This window comes from Oncorhynchus mykiss, chromosome 6 (assembly GCF_013265735.2).
Source record: "Oncorhynchus mykiss isolate Arlee chromosome 6, USDA_OmykA_1.1, whole genome shotgun sequence".
In the NCBI taxonomy this organism is placed as follows: Eukaryota; Metazoa; Chordata; class Actinopteri; order Salmoniformes; family Salmonidae; genus Oncorhynchus; species Oncorhynchus mykiss.
In genome coordinates, this window is record NC_048570.1 from 55,996,578 (window position 1) to 56,014,889 (window position 18,312).

The 18,312-nt window shown below is 41.3% G+C and overlaps 1 protein-coding gene across 1 annotated transcript; it reads right to left on the reverse strand.

The window, feature by feature from the left end:
- Nucleotides 1-6,940: 6,940 nt before the first annotated feature.
- On the reverse strand, nucleotides 6,941-17,749 carry LOC110526174 (zinc finger protein 501). Its single transcript, XM_021606848.2, has 2 exons — nucleotides 17,481-17,749; nucleotides 6,941-8,478 (listed from the first exon to the last, which is right to left on the reverse strand). The coding sequence occupies exons 1-2, from the start codon at nucleotides 17,671-17,673 to the stop codon at nucleotides 7,334-7,336; spliced, it is 1,338 nt and encodes a 445-aa protein (XP_021462523.2). The 5' UTR covers nucleotides 17,674-17,749; the 3' UTR covers nucleotides 6,941-7,333.
- Between the last annotated feature and the right edge of the window lie 563 nt (nucleotides 17,750-18,312).

The following is an 18,312-nucleotide window of genomic DNA, read 5'->3' on the forward strand; positions in this document are numbered from 1 at the left end:
GATTGAAATGTAAAGGCAATATCCTCATGTTTGCAGAGACTGCATGGCGGCTCAATCAGAAATTACCTTTACATTTCTATCACGCAATCTGTAAGTCTTCAGCGATACAGACTGAATAGTGCCCTAAGGGAGCTAGAAATGTATTGACCTGCTTTGTGCCATATAGCTGAGAAACAGCCATGGATTTTCGTGTTTACATTTTTTGGTTGACACCAAAGCACCAACAATTCCGTCTCCTCCCAAATCCTCAACTAGTAGTTGTCACAATGTGAGTTTTCCACATGTTCAGTTTTACTGTAACTAGGGGGCATGTTCTCTTACTGTACAAGTGTTAGAATACACCTCCATCTTTTGAATGACAAATTTCACACAATGGATTTTGTGCTCTCCAGAGATGTAGGCTAGTAAATGCATGTCAACACTTAAAACAATTTTATTTTGTAAACAGCTTTTATTTACCGAAAACACTGTTTAAAAAAAAAAAGCAAGGTTCTGAGATCCCAGGTCACCTCACAGATAAAGTTATAATGATTAACGTTTTTAAGTTTTATTTCACAATCATCTTGGGTTCACACACACACACACACACACACACACACACACACTATTTAGCGCACTTGTTAGCTAGCTAGTCAACTATTTAGCTATTCAATTATTTGGTCAAACAGTAAAGCAAAAGATTCATAATTCCTCTAAATGGAAGTGTCTGCCCTGACCATTTCCTGTTTCACTTGGGCCTGCTGCAGTGATAATGAGCGAGCCACTTTTTGCAACCTTTCCCACTGCGCTCCTGTAGAAAACAAACGTGTTCTGATCCTAGCTTTAAGAAAAACACATATATCCTTAGTAATACTTGTCACAGTTGAAGAGAGTATGTTCTCACCTTTGTGCAGGTGTAATTTTTTTTATTTCTCAGCTGTCTATTTTACAACCGAGATATTGATATGGATTTGAGCATTGGCCATTGCAAGTGCGTCGGCCGTCTGATTACAACGGCCTCATTGGGTATTAGGCTATGGCAGCAACGTTATTTTAGGACATTAGTCATTACTTTACTGTTAGATTCAAACATTGCTACTGCAAGTGAAAATTATATTTAGGAGGTAGGGATCTAGCTAATGTGTTTTGAGTTTCCACTTCTCCAACTGGTGAATTAGCACCAAATATTAGTCTATGATATTAGTCAAAAGAACATAAATAGGACAGCACTCAGGTACATAAACCTACATTTAAATGTTTATTGCTGCACGAACCTTCTGATATGAGCCCTTCTTCAGTGTGCAAGGCACTGGCAATCAATGTCACAACAAGAATACCAGTATTCGCCCAAATCAAGAGATCCCAGGAGAGGGAGTTGGGAGGAAACATGAAAATCAATTAAAAAGATATACCCACAATACAAATACATGATTCTGTCATTACCTAAATGTTTGGGCTACTTATAACCTACTACAAAAAATCTACTACAAAAAAACAAGACATTTCATCAGTAAGGCCTGCTGGGGCAAGAGTGCCCAAGCAGTCTATCCTTCGGAAAGTATTCAGACCCCTTGACTTTTTCAAAATAACGTTACTTAACAGCCTTATTCTAAATTGGATTAAATAAAAACAAATCCTCAGCAATCTACACACAATACCCCATAATGACTAAGCAAAAACCGTTTTTTGGAACTGTAAAAAAAAATGAAATACCTTATTTACATAAGTATTCAGACCCTTTGCTATGAGACTCGAAATTTAGCTCAGGTGCATCCTGTTTGCATTGATCATCTTTGAAATTTTTCTACAACTTGACTGGAAGTCCACCTGTGGTAAATTCAATTGATTGGACATGATTTGGAAAGGCACACACTTGTCTAGATAAAGTTCCACAGCTGACAGTGCATTTCAGAGCAAAAACCGTAGAGCTCTGAGACAGGATTGTGTCGAGGCACAGATTTGGGGAAGGGTACCAAAAAATGTCTGCAGCATTGAAGGTCCCCAAGAACATAGTGGCCTCCATCATTCTTAAATGGAAGAAGTTCGGAACCACCAAGACTCATCCTAGAGCTGGCCCAGCCAGAGCCCGAACTTGAACCCGATCAAACATCTCTGGAGAGACTTGAAAAGAGCTGTTTGTAACAGGGTTGGTTATGTTTCCACTTGCCTCTAAAGAAAGGTGTATTCAATGTTCAAGCATTCTTATTGGTTGGTTCAACTCTGATGACAACAAGGCGTGTTGTGAGTGGCCCCGCATGCAGATAGGGGGAGATCGCGAATGTTAGGTCTCCCCAGTATGAAAATGTGATGCAAGGGGTAGATCACGTTCTGAATACTGTTTTCTATTTTACAATGTGTACAAGTTTGCTGTACATTACTGATTTATACATGTGTGGGTATATGGTACCTGTTAGGGATTGAGGGTCTTTCTGGGATGTGCTTTGGCATATGATTGCTGTAAATAAGTGTGTTAGCTAGCATACACTGATGTAATGGTCACATATACCCACTGCCAACAGTTGTTTTCATGCTACAGATTTTACCATCGACAGCCATCAACATCGTTAAGCCCTGCACAACTAACGTGCTGTTTCCTATTTAACAACAGAAATAAATAAAGCTCAACTGGGACCACTGGCTGGGATGATTTATTTGGACAAAACACAACGCAAGGAGAGTACGATTTACATATGTTACATGTGCAGCAAAGCTCCCCATCCAACCTGACAGAGCTTGAGAGGATCTGCAGATAGGAATGGGAGAAACTCCCCAAATACAGGTGTGCCAAGCTTGTAGCGTCATACCCAAGAAGACTTGAGGCTGTAATCGCTGCCAAAGGTTCTTCAACAAAGTACAGAGTAAAGTTTGTGAAAAATGTATAAAAACTTGTGTTTGCTTTGTCATTATGGGGTATTGTGTATAGGTTGATGAGGGGGAAACTACTATTTTATACATTTTAGAATAAGGCTGTAATGTAACAAAATGTGGAAAAAGTCAAGGGGTCTGAATACTTTCCGAATGTACCGTATCTCTCTTTGGAGAAGTAATTTATCCCCATATCCTCCCCTATATGGCGCCTTCACCAATTCAATACCCATATAAAGTAAGGCACTTAGTTCATGATTATGGCTCTTGAAATTTCCTCATGGTCGCGAAAGGAGCTCTTATGCTCACATATCCTTGTCGTAACTCCACATTTGGTATTATTCACATAATAAAAGTGACAGGAACACTTAAGGAGATATACAACATGTTTTGTGTTACATGTTATTCTTAATTTTTTTTTTATTTTTAAATGTTACCCCTTTTTCTCCCCAATTTCGTGGTATCCAATTGTTGTAGTATCTACTATCTTCTCTCATCGCTACAACTCCCGTACGGGCTCGGGAAAGACGAAGGTTGAAAGTCATGCGTCCTCCGATACACAACCCAACCAAGCTGCACTGCTTCTTAACACAGCGCGGCATCCAACCCGGAAGCCAGCCGCACCAATGCGCCGGAGGAAACACCGTGCACCTGGCCACCTTGGTTAGCGCACACTGCGCCCAGCCCACCACAGGAGTCGCTGGTGCGCGATGAGACAAGGACACCCCTACCGACCAAGCCCTCCCTAACCCGGGCGACGCTAGGCCAATTGTGCGTCGCCCCACGGACCTCCCGGTCGCGGCCGATTACGGTTACATGTTATTCTACCTCAAACCTTGATCCTCTCACCCGGTTGGGGATGGATAAGAACGTTCCTTCTGATCATGGCATAACAGTGGACACAGTCGTGACAAGGGAAACTGCGATCAGGAACGATACACATAAAATGTGATGCTTTTTTCCTTAGGCCAATATGAGTCAACTAAACAATCCCTTAAAATTGAGGGTCTCTTATAGCAAAACCTCAGAGGGGATACAGACGCTTTACCAAAGCTGGGGCCACTGTGTGATATGTGCCAATGTCAATTAACCACCTCCTTGATCGACCTTGAAATAGAACTGTAGTTGGACACCTGTCACGCCCTGATCTTAGAGATCCTGTTTATGTCTTTATTTTGGTTTGGTCAGGGTGTGAGTTGGGGTGGGTATTCTATATTCTATTATTTGTATCTCTATAGGTAGGGTTCTCAATCAGGGACAGCGGTCTATCGTTGTCTCTGATTGAGAACCATACTTAGGTAGCCCTTTTTCCCACCTGTCTTTGTGGGAAGTTGACTTTGTTTAGGGCACTTAGCCTTTAGCTTCACGGTTTGTTTTTGTAGTATTTATTGTTTTGTTCAGCGTCATTTTTATAATAAAAATAAAATGTACGCTCACCATGCTGCACCTTGGTCCTCTTCCTTCAACAGCCAAAGTTGCTGAGAGAGGAGAGGGATTCCTTTGATGTGGTTGCAATAATGCATTCCGCTTGTCTTACTCTCTAAAGGCAATTGTCCAATAATGACTCTTTATTCCCTCTTGTTTAGAATCGTTCACAGAAATCTTTGGCATGTACATTGAATGAGAAATCAGTCACAAATGTGCCTAATGCGAAAGGAGTTGGCTATGGTAAAAAATAATAATGTATGATAACTGTTGAAATGAAGAAAGGTATTTCAATCCGGTTCTTTTCTATACACTTCAGTGTGCAAGCAATTGCCATCTTTCCAAAAAGGAAACATGTTCTTTATGGGATACTAACATCATTTAATGGCTGGCGTTAATGAATTCATGTATGTAAAAAATTCCTCCAATTTAAGATCGTTACCTGACCAAATGAAAAAAAGATGTCATCGATTTCATAAAACACTTTGATTAACTTAGAATAGGAGATTATTACCGTATGAAAAATGTCCAACTCAAATTTCCCCGTTCGGTACGAGTCCATAAATACATTTGCATAATTGGGCACAACTGACAATCCCATAGCAGTTCCTTGAACCTGAAGATAATGGTCTTCAAACGTTTCTTCAGGTTCAAGGAACTGCTTTGGGATTGCCGGTTGTGCCCAATTATGCAAATGTTTCATGGGCTCGTACCGAATGTTTGTGCGGCAATACAAATGTAAGTTTATTTACCTATTTCTGATCTTTGGATTATACACACACACACACACACACGAGGATCCAGCACCAGATTTAAGTTTAAGGTGGAGTCCAGCATGATGTTTGTCCTTTCTATATTAGGTGATTAGCCTACTCATTGGAATATCAGCAGGTTTGTGGGGCACGCAGACCTCAAAATTGGTATGAAATTTCATTTCAAGTGGCATGAAAAAGGTCTTATAAAATCAAAAATTATACTCAATGGAACCTGAAAATACAGAGATACAATCCATGCTGCTGGAGGTCCTCAAGATGGCCACCACCATTCCAACGCTTGTTCGTTGTCGGTAGTCATGCGCCGTCATCCATTGTGGGCACCCAGCCCACGGAACAGCAGTGGTAGAGAGGGAGAGAGAAAAAGATGGATGAGGGAGGGATCCCTTCTGATTAGAAGTATTCGACCTCACCCTCACATGCTTAGAGGGATCGATTGCCATTTATCTGTGTGGTAGAGAGCGTTGTCGACTCTGGTCCCCCTCTGGCTCCTGGTATCTATGCTGACTGGGTGTCTTCTCCCTCCAGCAGCAGGCCTAGACTGGGGCTGAAAGCTCCTTTTTGTGGGAGCTCTTTAAATCAAATCTGGCCCAGTTGTGGCATGCCTGGGCCAACTCCCATCTCCAAGGAGCACAGCCAAGGGAGAGGAGTCTGCAATGAATCAATTAGAAAACACAAGGGAGAAACACAGCAAGCCATAGATCGTGTAAAATTAGAATGAGGTGAAAAATAAAAGCAAAATGGTGCACACTGCTGTTCATGCTCCCAGATGATTTTGAAGTTATAACATTTTGAGCCTTAGGTCTCATCAGGCATCCATCCGTTGTTACAATAAAATAATCTGGGCGCATGAGGAAAATTAAGGAATACAAAATATATTAAATAAAAGGTCACTGCCAAAGAAATCATACTAAATTAGAATGAGGCACACAAAATATATTAAACAAAAAAGGTCACTGCAACTCAAAACGCATATTAAAAAAAAGAAAAAAGGTCTGGTCTCCAAATGGGGGAAAACCTATGGAAGGCAACAGTGTTTGCATAAGCATTTACAGTATAAGGTGGTGAAGATCGAAGATGAATATTGTTGACAAGAAATTATGAAATAATATACTTTACAAAAATATAAATGCAAAATGCAACCATTTCAACGATTTTACAGATTTACAGTTCATATAAGGAATTAATTAGGCCCTAATCTATGGATTAGGGCACTTAGCCCTAATGGGCTAAGTGGGCAACCATGGTTGGGCAGGGGCATAGGCCCACCCATTTGGATTCCAGGCCCAGCCAATCAGAATTAGTTTTTCCCCCACAAAAGAGCTTTATTACAGACCGAAATACTTCTGTTTCAACAGCTGTCTGGGTGGTTTGTCTCAGAAGATCCCGCAGGGGAAGAAGCCGGATGTGGAGGTCCTGGGCTGGCATGGTTACACGTGGTCTGTGGTTATGAGGCCGGTTGGACTTCCTGCTAAACTCTCAAAAATTACATTGGAGGCAGCTTATAGGAGAGAAATAAACATTCAATACTCTGGCAACAACTCTGGTGGACATTCCTGCAGTCAGAATGCCAATTGCACGCTCCCTCAAAACTTGAGACATCTGCGGTATTGTGTTGTGTGACAAAACTGCACATTGTAGTGTGGCCTTGTGTCCCCAGCACAAGCTGCACACATGTAATGACCATCCTGTTAGTCAGCTTCTTGATATGCCACAACTATCAAGTGGAGGGACTACCTAGGCAAAGGAGAAATGCTCACTAACAGGGATGTAAATAACTGTGTGCACAGCATTTGAAATAAGATTTGTCTGTGTATGGAAAAATTCAGGGATCATTTTCCAGCTCATGAAACATGTTGCGTTTATATTTTGTCAGTATAAATCATTTAAAATCATAGTAGCTATGAGGTCTACTCTTTATTTTTCGACATATACTGTTCATTTGCACCACACAAACCTCTTTCCAGATTGATCTTTTTGCACATACTGTGATGTTGTGTTCTTCAAATGCATAAAAAATACACAGCAAATGTTTTTATTTAGTTTTTTTTTCAAGCATGCCTTTTTATTAGGGCATTGACCAGAATCATTGCACCTATACAATTTCTGTCCCGTTTAAAACCGCATGTCACAGTTCTGACTGGGTATGCGTATGTTTTTCAGCTTTTGTACCCTTCTGACTGAAACATTGTTCAAATTCAAATCTAAACAATATTGCTGAAACATGCAATGCACTGAGCAGTGAACAGATTTGTCCCTGTGTGTGTCCTCTTGAGTTCTCAAATCTTCTTTCATGGAGAAGTACTTGCCGCAGCAGTGTGCGTCATCATGTGTTTTTTCAGGGTTACATTGAGCCTAAAGCATTCACCACATTCATGACATCGATACGGTTTCTCTCCTGTGTGAGTCCTTAAGTGCTCTGTCAGTTTTTCCTTTCGGTTAAAGCACTTCCCACAATCTTGGCATTGATGCGGTTTCTCACCTGCATGAACTTGCATGTGGCGATTAAGATTTATAACACCTAGTCCACACACAGGGCACTTGCATGATTTCCCCCCCGTGTGACTCGCCATATGCGATCTCAGGTTCCCCTGCAGTTTGTAGCATTTGCCACATTGCTTACAGCTGTATGGTTTTGTTCCAGTGTGGGATCTCATATGGTCTGTCAGGTGCTCCTTCCGTGTGTAGCATTTCCCACATACATTGCATTGAAATGGCCTCTCTCCTGTATGGAGCTTCTTGTGACGACTTAAGTGAGATAGAAATGTAAAGCATCTGGCACAGAAAGGGCACTTGTATGGTTTCTCCCCTGTGTGTATCCTCAGATGATCTATTAGTCTTGTGTTTAGAGCGAAGCATTTACCACAATAATGGCAGCAGTACGGTTTCTCCCGTGTGTGTGTTAACATATGCACGTGCAGGCAATACTTGCGGTTAAAGCATTTACCACAGTCTTTGCACTCAAATGGTTTCTCACCTGTGTGAGTTCTCTTGTGCGTTTTCAAATGACATGGTCTGTCATAGGTTGCTGTGCATTCAGTACAACTGTAGGACCTCTTCCTTGTGTGATCCCTCAATGGCTCAATCAGCTCACTGGTTGTCTTGACCTCAGCGCAGATGTAAGAGCTTTGTCCTTTCTTTAACCGTGTCCTCTTGATTTTTAGAGGCTTTAACTGGGTGAGGGGAGCATAACTGGTTGATTCTGATATTCCGTCATCCTCTTCATCAGGTTTTGTTTGGATCTGTTCTGCTGCAATTGTGGATAGGGAGTCCCTCTTGCTGTTTTTCCCAGTTTGGTGTGAGCCCTGATCACTGTCACTTTCCACACAGGGAATGAAGAACTCTGTGTCCTCTTGATCACTCCAAACCTGCTCAGAGTGCTGCTGGTCAGAGGGAACCTCATCTTCAGAGACAGTGAGAGTGAGCTGCAGGGGGTCTGGAAGGAAAGACAGGAATTAACTTTCAAGAAAAATCTACACATTTCAATAAATAATCTACCTCTGTGACTTGACTCTTAACATGATTTATTAGCTAATGTTAGCATCGCTCACATAGCGTAGATATGACTGATGATGTAGGAGCCAAATAGTTAATTCAATCATTTTATGGTTCAAATCAATAATGAATTTCTGTTTTATGTTTAAATGCCACTAAACGGTTAAAAGGCCTTTGGGAGTGACAGGAATTGGGAGTGAGAGGAATGGCAGCCACACAGTCTTTTGACCGCGAGTCCATGCAACCATGCCATCAAATCACATTTTTCAAATCAAATTGTATTTATCACATGCTTTGTAGACAACAGGTGTAGACTAACAATGCTTACGGATCCATTTCCAACAATGCAGAGTTAAAGATTAGATTTTAAAAAAAAAGATACACAGTTGAAGTCGGAAGTTTATATACACTCTTGTTTTCGGGTTTCAATCTTCAATAGTTTAAATAATTTAAATTATACTAATAAATAAAAAAGACGTCAATTAATTCCAAATGGACATCTAAAACACAATCCAGACTCTAAAATCAAATATATTTGGGTCAGTATCAATGCGTGACATCACGTCCGTAACACAGCCTGCACCCACCCGCATTGTGTAAGATCGATTCAAATGTAAAAACTTTGCCGGCTTTAAATCTTCAATAGCTCGTCCACAAAGCGTGCCATGACAATGATATACTCTGAATCAAGGGAGGATGGACAACAACCCCCCCCCCCCACCAAAAGTGTGTTGTTGCCCCCCCTTAAAAAAAGTGCTTCTAATTTTCAATAGCTTATACAATTTAAACGAAAATAATAAAAAATAAAAACTTCAGTTAATTCTAAATGGATAGCAAAATTACACTCCAGACTAACATCAAACAAGTTTGAGTCAGTATCAATGCGTGACGTGATGTCATGTCCATAAAACAGCCTACACACGTGTTGTGTAAGAGCTATTGAAGATTGAAATCCCAAATTGTATTATGGTGTGGATTGTTCTCCATCAACTCTGTTTCAGAATATAGTCATGGCATACTTGGTTCAATAGCTATTGATGAGAGAACCGAATATCCAATATAAAACCAATTTTACCTCAGTCCCGTACACTCCTTAAGAGTACATTCTTGGGCTAACTTCCACCAGGGTTGCCATGTTCGCAGTTTTGCCCCCAGTAGCCTTTCACTTTATATGCCATTGTAGGCTACCATTTGATACAATACATATGTTGAAATCAAATCAAATTTTATTGGTAAAATTTACATACACATGGTTAGCAGACGTTAATGCGAGTGTAGCGAAATGCTTGTGCTTCTAGTTCCGACTATATGCAGTAATATCTAACAAGTAATCTAACAAATTCACAACTACCTTATACACACAAATACACACAAATGTAAAGAGATGAATAGAATATGTACAGTTGAAGTCGGAAGTTTACATACACTTAGGTTGGAGTCATTAAAACTTGTTTTTCAACCACTCCACAAACTTATTGTTAACAAACTATAGTCAGTTAGGACATCTACTTTGTGCATGACAAGTAATTATTTCACTTATAATTCACTGTATCACAATTACAGTGGGTCAGAAGTTTACATACACTAAGTTGACTGTGCCTTTAAACAGCTTGGAAAATTCCAGAAAATGATGTCATGGCTTTCGAAGCTTCTGATAGGCTAATTGACATAATTTGAGTCAATTGGAGGTGTACTTGTGGATGTATTTCAAGGCTTACCTTCAAAGATAGTGCCTCTTTACTTGACATCATTGGAAAATCTAAAGAAATCAGCCAAGACCTCAGAAAAAAATTGTAGACCTCCACAAGACTGGTTCATCCTTGGGAGCAATTTCCAAACGCCTGAAGGTGCAATGTTCATCTGTACAAACAATAGTACGCAAGTATAAACACCATGGGACCACGCAGCCGTCATACCGCTCAGGAAGGAGAAGCGTTCTGTCTCCTAGAGATGAACGTACTTTGGTGCGAAAAGTGAAAATCAATCCCAGGACAACAAGCAAAGGACCTTGTGAAGATGCTGGAGGAAACTGGTAGCAAATAATCAATATCCACAGTAAAACAAGTCCTATATCGACATAACCTGAAAAGCCACTGCTCCAAAACCACCATAAAAAAAGCCAGACTACGGTTTGCAACTGCACATGGGGACAAAGATCGTACTTTTTGGAGAAATGTCCTTTGGCCTGATGAAACAAAAATAGAACTGTTTGGCCATAATGTCCATCGTTATGTTTGAAGGAAAAAGGGGGAGGCTTGCAAACCGAAGAACACCATCCCAACCATGAAGCACGGGGGTGGCAGCATCATGTTGTGGGGGTGCTTTGCTGCTGGAGGGACTGGTGCCCTTCACAAAATAGATGGCATCATGAGGCAGGAAAACTATGTGGACATTTCAAGACATCAGTTAAAGCTTGGTTTCAAATGGGTCTTACAAATGGACAATGACCCCAAGCATACTTCCAAAGTTGTGGCAAAATGGCTTAAGGACAACAAAGTCAAAGTATTGGAGTGGCCATCACAAAGCCCTGACCTCAATCCCATAGAACATTTAAAGGCAATGCTACCAAATACTAATTGAGTGTATGTAAACTTCTGACCCAATGGGAATGTGATGAAAGAAATAAAAGCTGAAATAAATCAATCATTATCTTTACTATTATTCTGACATTTCACATTCTTAAAATAAAGTGGTGATCCTAACTGACCTAAAACAGGGAATTTTAACGAGGAATAAATGTCAGGAATTGTGAAAATTAGATGAGATTAAATGTATTTGGCTAAGGTGTATGTAAATTTCCGACTTCAACTGTACATATAAATATATGGATGAGCGATGGCGTGTGTCATAGGCAAGATGCAGTAGATGGTATAGAATATAGTATATACAGTGGGGCAAAAACGTATTTCGTCAGCCACCAATTGTGCAAGTTCTCCCACTTAAAAAGATGAGAGGCCTGTAATTTTCATTATAGGTATACTTCAACTATGACAGACAAAATGAGAAGAAAAAATCCAGAAAATCACATTGTAGGATTTTTTATGAATTTATTTGCAAATGATGGTGGAAAATAAGCATTTGGTCACCTACAAACAAGTAAGATTTCTGGCTCTCACAGACCTGTAACTTCTTCTTTAAGAGGCTCCTCTGTCCTCCACTCGTTACCTGTATTAACGGCACCTGCTTGAACTTGTTATCAGTATAAAAGACACCTGTCCACAACCTCAAACAGTCACACTCCAAACTCCACTATGGCCAAGACCAAAGAGCTGTCAAAGGACACCAGAAACAAAATTGTAGACCTGCACCAGGCTGGGAAGACTGAATCTGCAATAGGTAAGCAGCTTGGTTTGAAGAAATCAACTGTGGGAGCAATTATTAGGAAATGGAAGACATACAAGACCACTGATGAGCTCCCTCGATCTGGGGCTTCACGCAAGATCTCACCCCGTGGGGTCAAAATGATCACAAGAACGGTGAGCAAAAATCCCAGAACCACACAGGGGGACCTAGTGAATGACCTGCAGAGAGCTGGGACCAAAGTAACAAAGCCTACCATCAGTAACACACTACGCCGCCATGGACTCAAATCCTGCAGTGCCAGACGTGTCCCCCTGCTTAAGCCAGTACATGTCCAGGCCCGACTGAAGTTTGCTAGCCTGTTGAGACTCTAGGGGCAGTATTTTAATTTTTGGAAAAAAAACGTTCCCATTTTAAACGGGATATTTTGTCAGGACAAGATGCTAGAATATGCATATAATTGACACTAGAGTCTAGAGAGCATTTGGATGATCCAGAAGAAGATTGGGAGAATGTCATATGGTCAGATGAAACCAAAATATAACTTTTTGGTAAAAACTCAACTCGTCGTGTTTGGAGGACAAAGAATGCTGAGTTGCATCCAAAGAACACCATACCTACTGTGAAGCATGGGGGTGGAAACATCATGCTTTGGGGCTGTTTTTCTGCAAAGGGACCAGGACAACTGATCCGTGTAAAGGAAAGAATGAATGGGGCCATGTGTCGTGAGATTTTGAGTGAAAACCTCCTTCCATCAGCAAGGGCATTGAAGATGAAACGTGGCTGGGTCTTTCAGCATGACAATGATCCCAAACACACCGCCCGGGCAACGAAGGAGTGGCTTCGTAAGAAGAATTTCAAGGTCCTGGAGTGGCCTAGCCAGTCTCCAGATCTCAACCCCATAGAAAATCTTTGGAGGGAGTTGAAAGTCTGTGTTGCCCAGCAACAGCCCCAAAACATCACTGCTCTAGAGGAGATCTGCATGGAGGAATGGGCCAAAATACCAGCAACAGTGTGTGAAAACCTTGTGAAGACTTACAGAAAACGTTTGACCTCTGTCATTGCCAACAAAGGGTATATAACAAAGTATTGAGATAAACTTTTGTTATTGACCAAATACTTATTTTCCACCATAATTTGCAAATAAATTCATAAAAAATGCTACAATGTGATTTTCTGGATTTGTTTTCTCATTTTGTCTGTCATAGTTGAAGTGTACCTATGATGAAAATTACAGGCCTCTCTCATCTTTTTAAGTGGGAGAACTTGCACAATTGGTGGCTGACTAAATACTTTTTTGCCCCACTGTACATATGAGATGAGTAATGTAGGATATGTAAACATGATTAAAGTGGCGTTATTTAAAGTGACTAGTGATACCTTTATTAAGTCCCTTAATTTAAGTGGCCAGAGATTTGAGTCTGTATGTAGGCAGCAGCCTCTCTGTGCTAGTGATGGCTGTTAAACAGTCTGATGGCCTTTGAGATAGAAGCTGTTTTTCAGTCTCTCGTTCCCAGCTTTGCTGCACCTGTACTGACCTCGCCTTCTGGATGATAGTGGGGTGAACAGGCAGTGGCTCGGGTGGTTGTTGTCCTTGATCCTTTTGTCCTTCCTGTGACATCGGGTGCTGTATGTGTCCTGGAGGGCAGGTAGTTTGCCCCCGGGGATGCGTTGTGCAGACCACACCACTCTCTAGAAAGCCCTGCAGTGAAGGGCGGTGCAATTGCCGTACCAGGCGTTGATACAGCCCGACAGGATGCTCTCGATTATGCATCTGTAAAAGTTTGTGAGTGTTTTAGATGACAAGACACATTTCTTCAGCTACCTGAGGTTGAAGAGGCGCTGTGGCACCTTCGTCACCACGCTGTCTATGTGGGTGAACCATTTCAGTTTGTCCGTGATGTGTATGCCGAGGAACTTAAAACTTTCCACCTTCACCTACTGTCCCATCGATGTGGATAGGGGGGGTGCTCCCTCTGCTGTTTCCTGTAGTCCACGATCATCTCCTTTATTTTGTTGACGTTGAGTGGGAGGTTATTTTCCTGACACCACACTCCGAGGGCCCTCACCTCCTCCCAGTAGGCCGTCACGTCGTTGTTGGTAATCAGGCCTACCACCGTAGTGTCGTCTGCAAACTTGATGATTGAGTTGGAAGCGTGCATTGCCACGCAGTCATGGGTGAACAGGGAGTACAGGAGATGGCTGAGAACGCACCCTTGTGGGGCCCCAGAATTGAGGATCAGCGGGGTGGAGATGTTGTTTCCTACCTTCACCACCTTGGGGAGGCCTGTCAGAAACTCCAGGACCCAGTTGCATAGGGCGGGGTCGATACCCAGGGTCTCGAGCTTAATGACAAGTTTGGAGGGTACTATGGTGTTAAATGCTGAGCTGTAGCCAATGAACAGTATTCTTGTCCAGATGGGATAGGGCAGTGTGCAGTGTGATTGCATCGTCAGTGGACCTATTGGGACGGTAGGCAAATTGGAGTGGGTCGGGTAGGGTGGGGGTGATATGATCCTTGACTAGTCTCTCAAAGCACTTCATGATGACAGAAGTGAGTGCAATGGGGCAATAGTAATTTAGTTCAGTTACCTTAGCTTTCTTGGGAACAGGAACAATGGTGGCCATCTTGAAGCATGTGGGGACAACAGACTGGGATAGGAATTGGTTGAACATGTCCGTAAACACACCAGCCAGCTGGTCTGCGCATGCTCTAAGGATGCGGCTAGGGATGCCGCCTGAGCCGGCAGCCTTGCGAGGGTAACATGTTTAAATGTTTTACTCACGTTGGCCGCAGAGAAGGAGAGCCCATAGGCTTTGGTAGCAGGCCGTGTCAGTGGCACTGTATTGTCCTCAAAGAGAGCAAAGAAGTTGTTTAATTTGTCTGGGAGCAAGACGTTGATGTCCCCGATGGGGCTGGTTTTCTTTTTGTAATCCGTGATTGACTGTAGACCCTGCCACATACGTCTCACGTTTGAGACGTTGAATTGCGACTCTACTTTGTCTCTATACTGAAGCCTTTTTGATTGCCTTGTGGAGGGAATAGCTACACTGTTTGTATTCGGTCATGGTTCCGGTCACCATGCCATGATTAAATGCGGTGGCTAGCACTTTCAGTTTGGCGCGAAAGCTGCCATTAATCCACGGTTTCTGGTTAGGGAAGGTTTTAATAGTCACAGCGGGTATAACATATCCTATGCACTTGCTAATAAACTCGCTCAATCTTGAAGCGTGGAATCCGATTGGTCAGACCAGCGTTGTATTGATCTGAACATGGGCATTTCCTGTTTAAGTTATAGGCTGGGAACAACAAAATGTTCATGGCTGTGACTATAATTGAAGAGAATTCTCTTGGAAGATAATGCGGTCGGCATTTGATTGTAAGGAATTCTAGGTCAGGTGAACATAAATTGACTTGAGTTCCTGTATGTTGTTGTGATTACACCATGAGTCGTTAATCATAAGGCATACACCCCGCCCTTCTTTTTACGAGAGAGATGTTTGTTTCTGTCGGCGAGATGTGTAAAGAACTCGGGTGGCTGTACCGACTCTGACAACGTATCACAAGTGAGCCATGTTTCCGTGAAACAGAGAATGTTCCAATCTCTGATGTCTCTCTGGAAGGCAACTCGTGCCCTAATTTTGTCCACCTTGTTATCTAGAGCATTGGCGAGTAATATGCTAGGAAGCAGTGAATGGTGTGCTCGCCTGAGTCTGACCAGTAGGCTGCTCCATCTGCGGCGAACACGCTGTTTTGGGTCGGTCTCTGGGATAAGATCGCATGTCCAGGGTGGAGATCCGAGCAAAGGATCCGCTTCGGGAAAGATGTATTCCTGGTTGTAATTATGGTAAATTGACATCGCTTTTATTTCCAATAGTTCTTCCCGGCTGTATGTAATAACACTTGAGATTTTCTGGGATAACAATGTAAGAAATAGTACCCAAAAAAATCAACTAATAACTGCATAGTTTTGTAAGGACCTGAATGAAGCGAGGCGACCATCTCTGCCGGCGCCACCATCTCTAAAAATGACTGGAATCATTGCAAATCAATTTGTGCCACTTGCACAAATTGGAGCTGGCAAAAAATAGATTTAATACATAGCCAATAACTTCAGTGTATTGTTGTAGTAGCCTTGTGTTATTATGCAATTATTAATGGAAATGTTTAGTTAATTAAATTGGAAGTTATCAAAGCTCTATTGCAATTGCCGATCAGTTGTTAGAACGCATTAGAATGACAGTAACAGTCAGTCTGATTAGGCTAGAGGTAAAAAAAAAATAAACACTGGCTGTTGTTGACAATCATATTCAGTTCATATACATATTATGAATATTTCATTTAGTGATTGAAATTACAACCCCGTCCTCAGTATCCCATTTCAGCAGGCTAGTGGGCTCCAGAAGCACTTCTTACCTCGGAATCGCCAAACTGTTCACGTTGAATAAATTAGTCTGTTAATTTGAACGCATCCAGCTGCTAAATTGTTCAGTTTACATCTTGCCTACATTTTTCCTAGGCTACTGTAGACTACCTGAAATTAGATGTAGGCCTTTCATTGATTTTAGGCTACCTGCATCTAGCTAAGAAACCCTGGAAATTTGAATTTAGGCCCAGACTTTAGTCTGTAGCCTATGCCTATTGAAATGACAAGTCCATCTCGCAAATGGTCCATTAATAACGGTTTGTAGTCTTAACATTTGGCACATAATGGCACAATTGCCAGAAACGGCACAATTGCCAGGAAATAGCCCACCAATTTTCTTTTGTTTTTTTAAATACATTTGTTTCTTGCTCAGAGATTGAGAACCTCTGTCCAACTTTCATCACTCAAACTCACCTGTCAGATTTATCTATAGTTATGCACATGCCAAAAGGCCTGAATGTTGATTGGTTGAAAGCCGTGGTATATCAGACCATATACCTTGGGTATGACAAAAAATTACTTTTATGTTGGTAACCAGTTTATAATAACAATAAGGCACCATGGGGTTTGTGGTATATAACAAATAAATAATTTTATGTTAGTAACCAGTTTATAATAACAATAAGGCACCCTGGGGTTTATGGTATATGGCTAATATACCACTGCTAACTGCTGTATCAAGGCACTCCGCATTGCCATAAGTCTTAGCAGTGGTATATTGGCCATATACCATACCCCCTCGTGCCTTATTGTTTAATCATAGCAGTCAAACAAGTTAAATCGACATCCATTGATGGAAAATTATCTGGCGAGTTTAATAAGGGCAAATTATATTTTAAATTGCAATATATAAAAATTATTTTATTATGTCATGTCAAGTAAGCAATAATCATTATTTTTGATGAAAACCAAATTTAGCTTCTAACGTAGTTCCAAATTACGTCGATATTCCTTCTTAATAGGCTCAATAACATTATGGGGAAATGGTTTATTCTATAAATGTGGCAACTCTCTGTGGGGGGAAAAGGGGGCTAGTTTTCAGGCCTTTGGGGCAAGTTAAGTGGTCATTGGGCAATGTTTTTTTTAGCTGGACCTGGCAACCCTGACTTCAAACACTCTCCATTGTGCCTAAATCACTAAGAAGGAATGCTCTGGACAAGAGCGTCTGTTAAATGACGCATTTAAAAATGTAATGTAAACATATAAACTTGCCTACCTGCTTTATGTAATTTCAGATCGGGATTAAAAACCGAATCCAGCAGCCTCTGCAGGCGTTGATTCTCCTCCTTTGAACGTGACATCTCATCCTGGTACTCTGCAAACGCCTTTTCCACTACCACGGATATCTCTACAGCCACTGTTGTTAATCGATCGGAGAGAAACGCTTGCAACAACTGTAATTTTGACATTTTGGTTGAAATGTCCTTCTATTTGTTCTATTTTTGTGATTCGGTTAATACGACGCTTCATCAACGTCTCGTCAGCAACACTTAAATAAGTATTTCCGGGTCACGGAATGTCGACATTTTTCAAAATATAAGTCCCGCACGTCACAGTAGAAAAGTATCAATAACCTGCATTGATTCATGATAAATGAAACATTATTCTGTAAACATTGATTCATATTTAAATTACATTTGCATTAAATGTGGGTTTTAAAACATGTTCCAAGTTCAAATAAATGCCCCAATGTGAATCACTGTATATGGAATACATATTGACTTAAAGTTCAAAAACTATTCTGGGTGGCACAGTAAAAGTATTGTAGGGAATACTCAGTAGGGTCTGAATACTTCATGGGGCTCTGAATAATACGGAGTGTTGTTGGCCTTTTACTCCACCCATTCCATTGGCCACATAAGATTCTTTGTGCTGATGTAGAAGTGGGTTGGGGAGTATTCTGTACGGTCTGTATAATCCATATATGGTGTAATTTCACGGGGCTCTGAATAATGCAGAGTATTGTTGGACTTTTACTGTGGTCAAACAGCATAAATGGGGTGCCTGGACACTATACTGTACAAGCTGAAGGCAAAACGCCCCAAGAA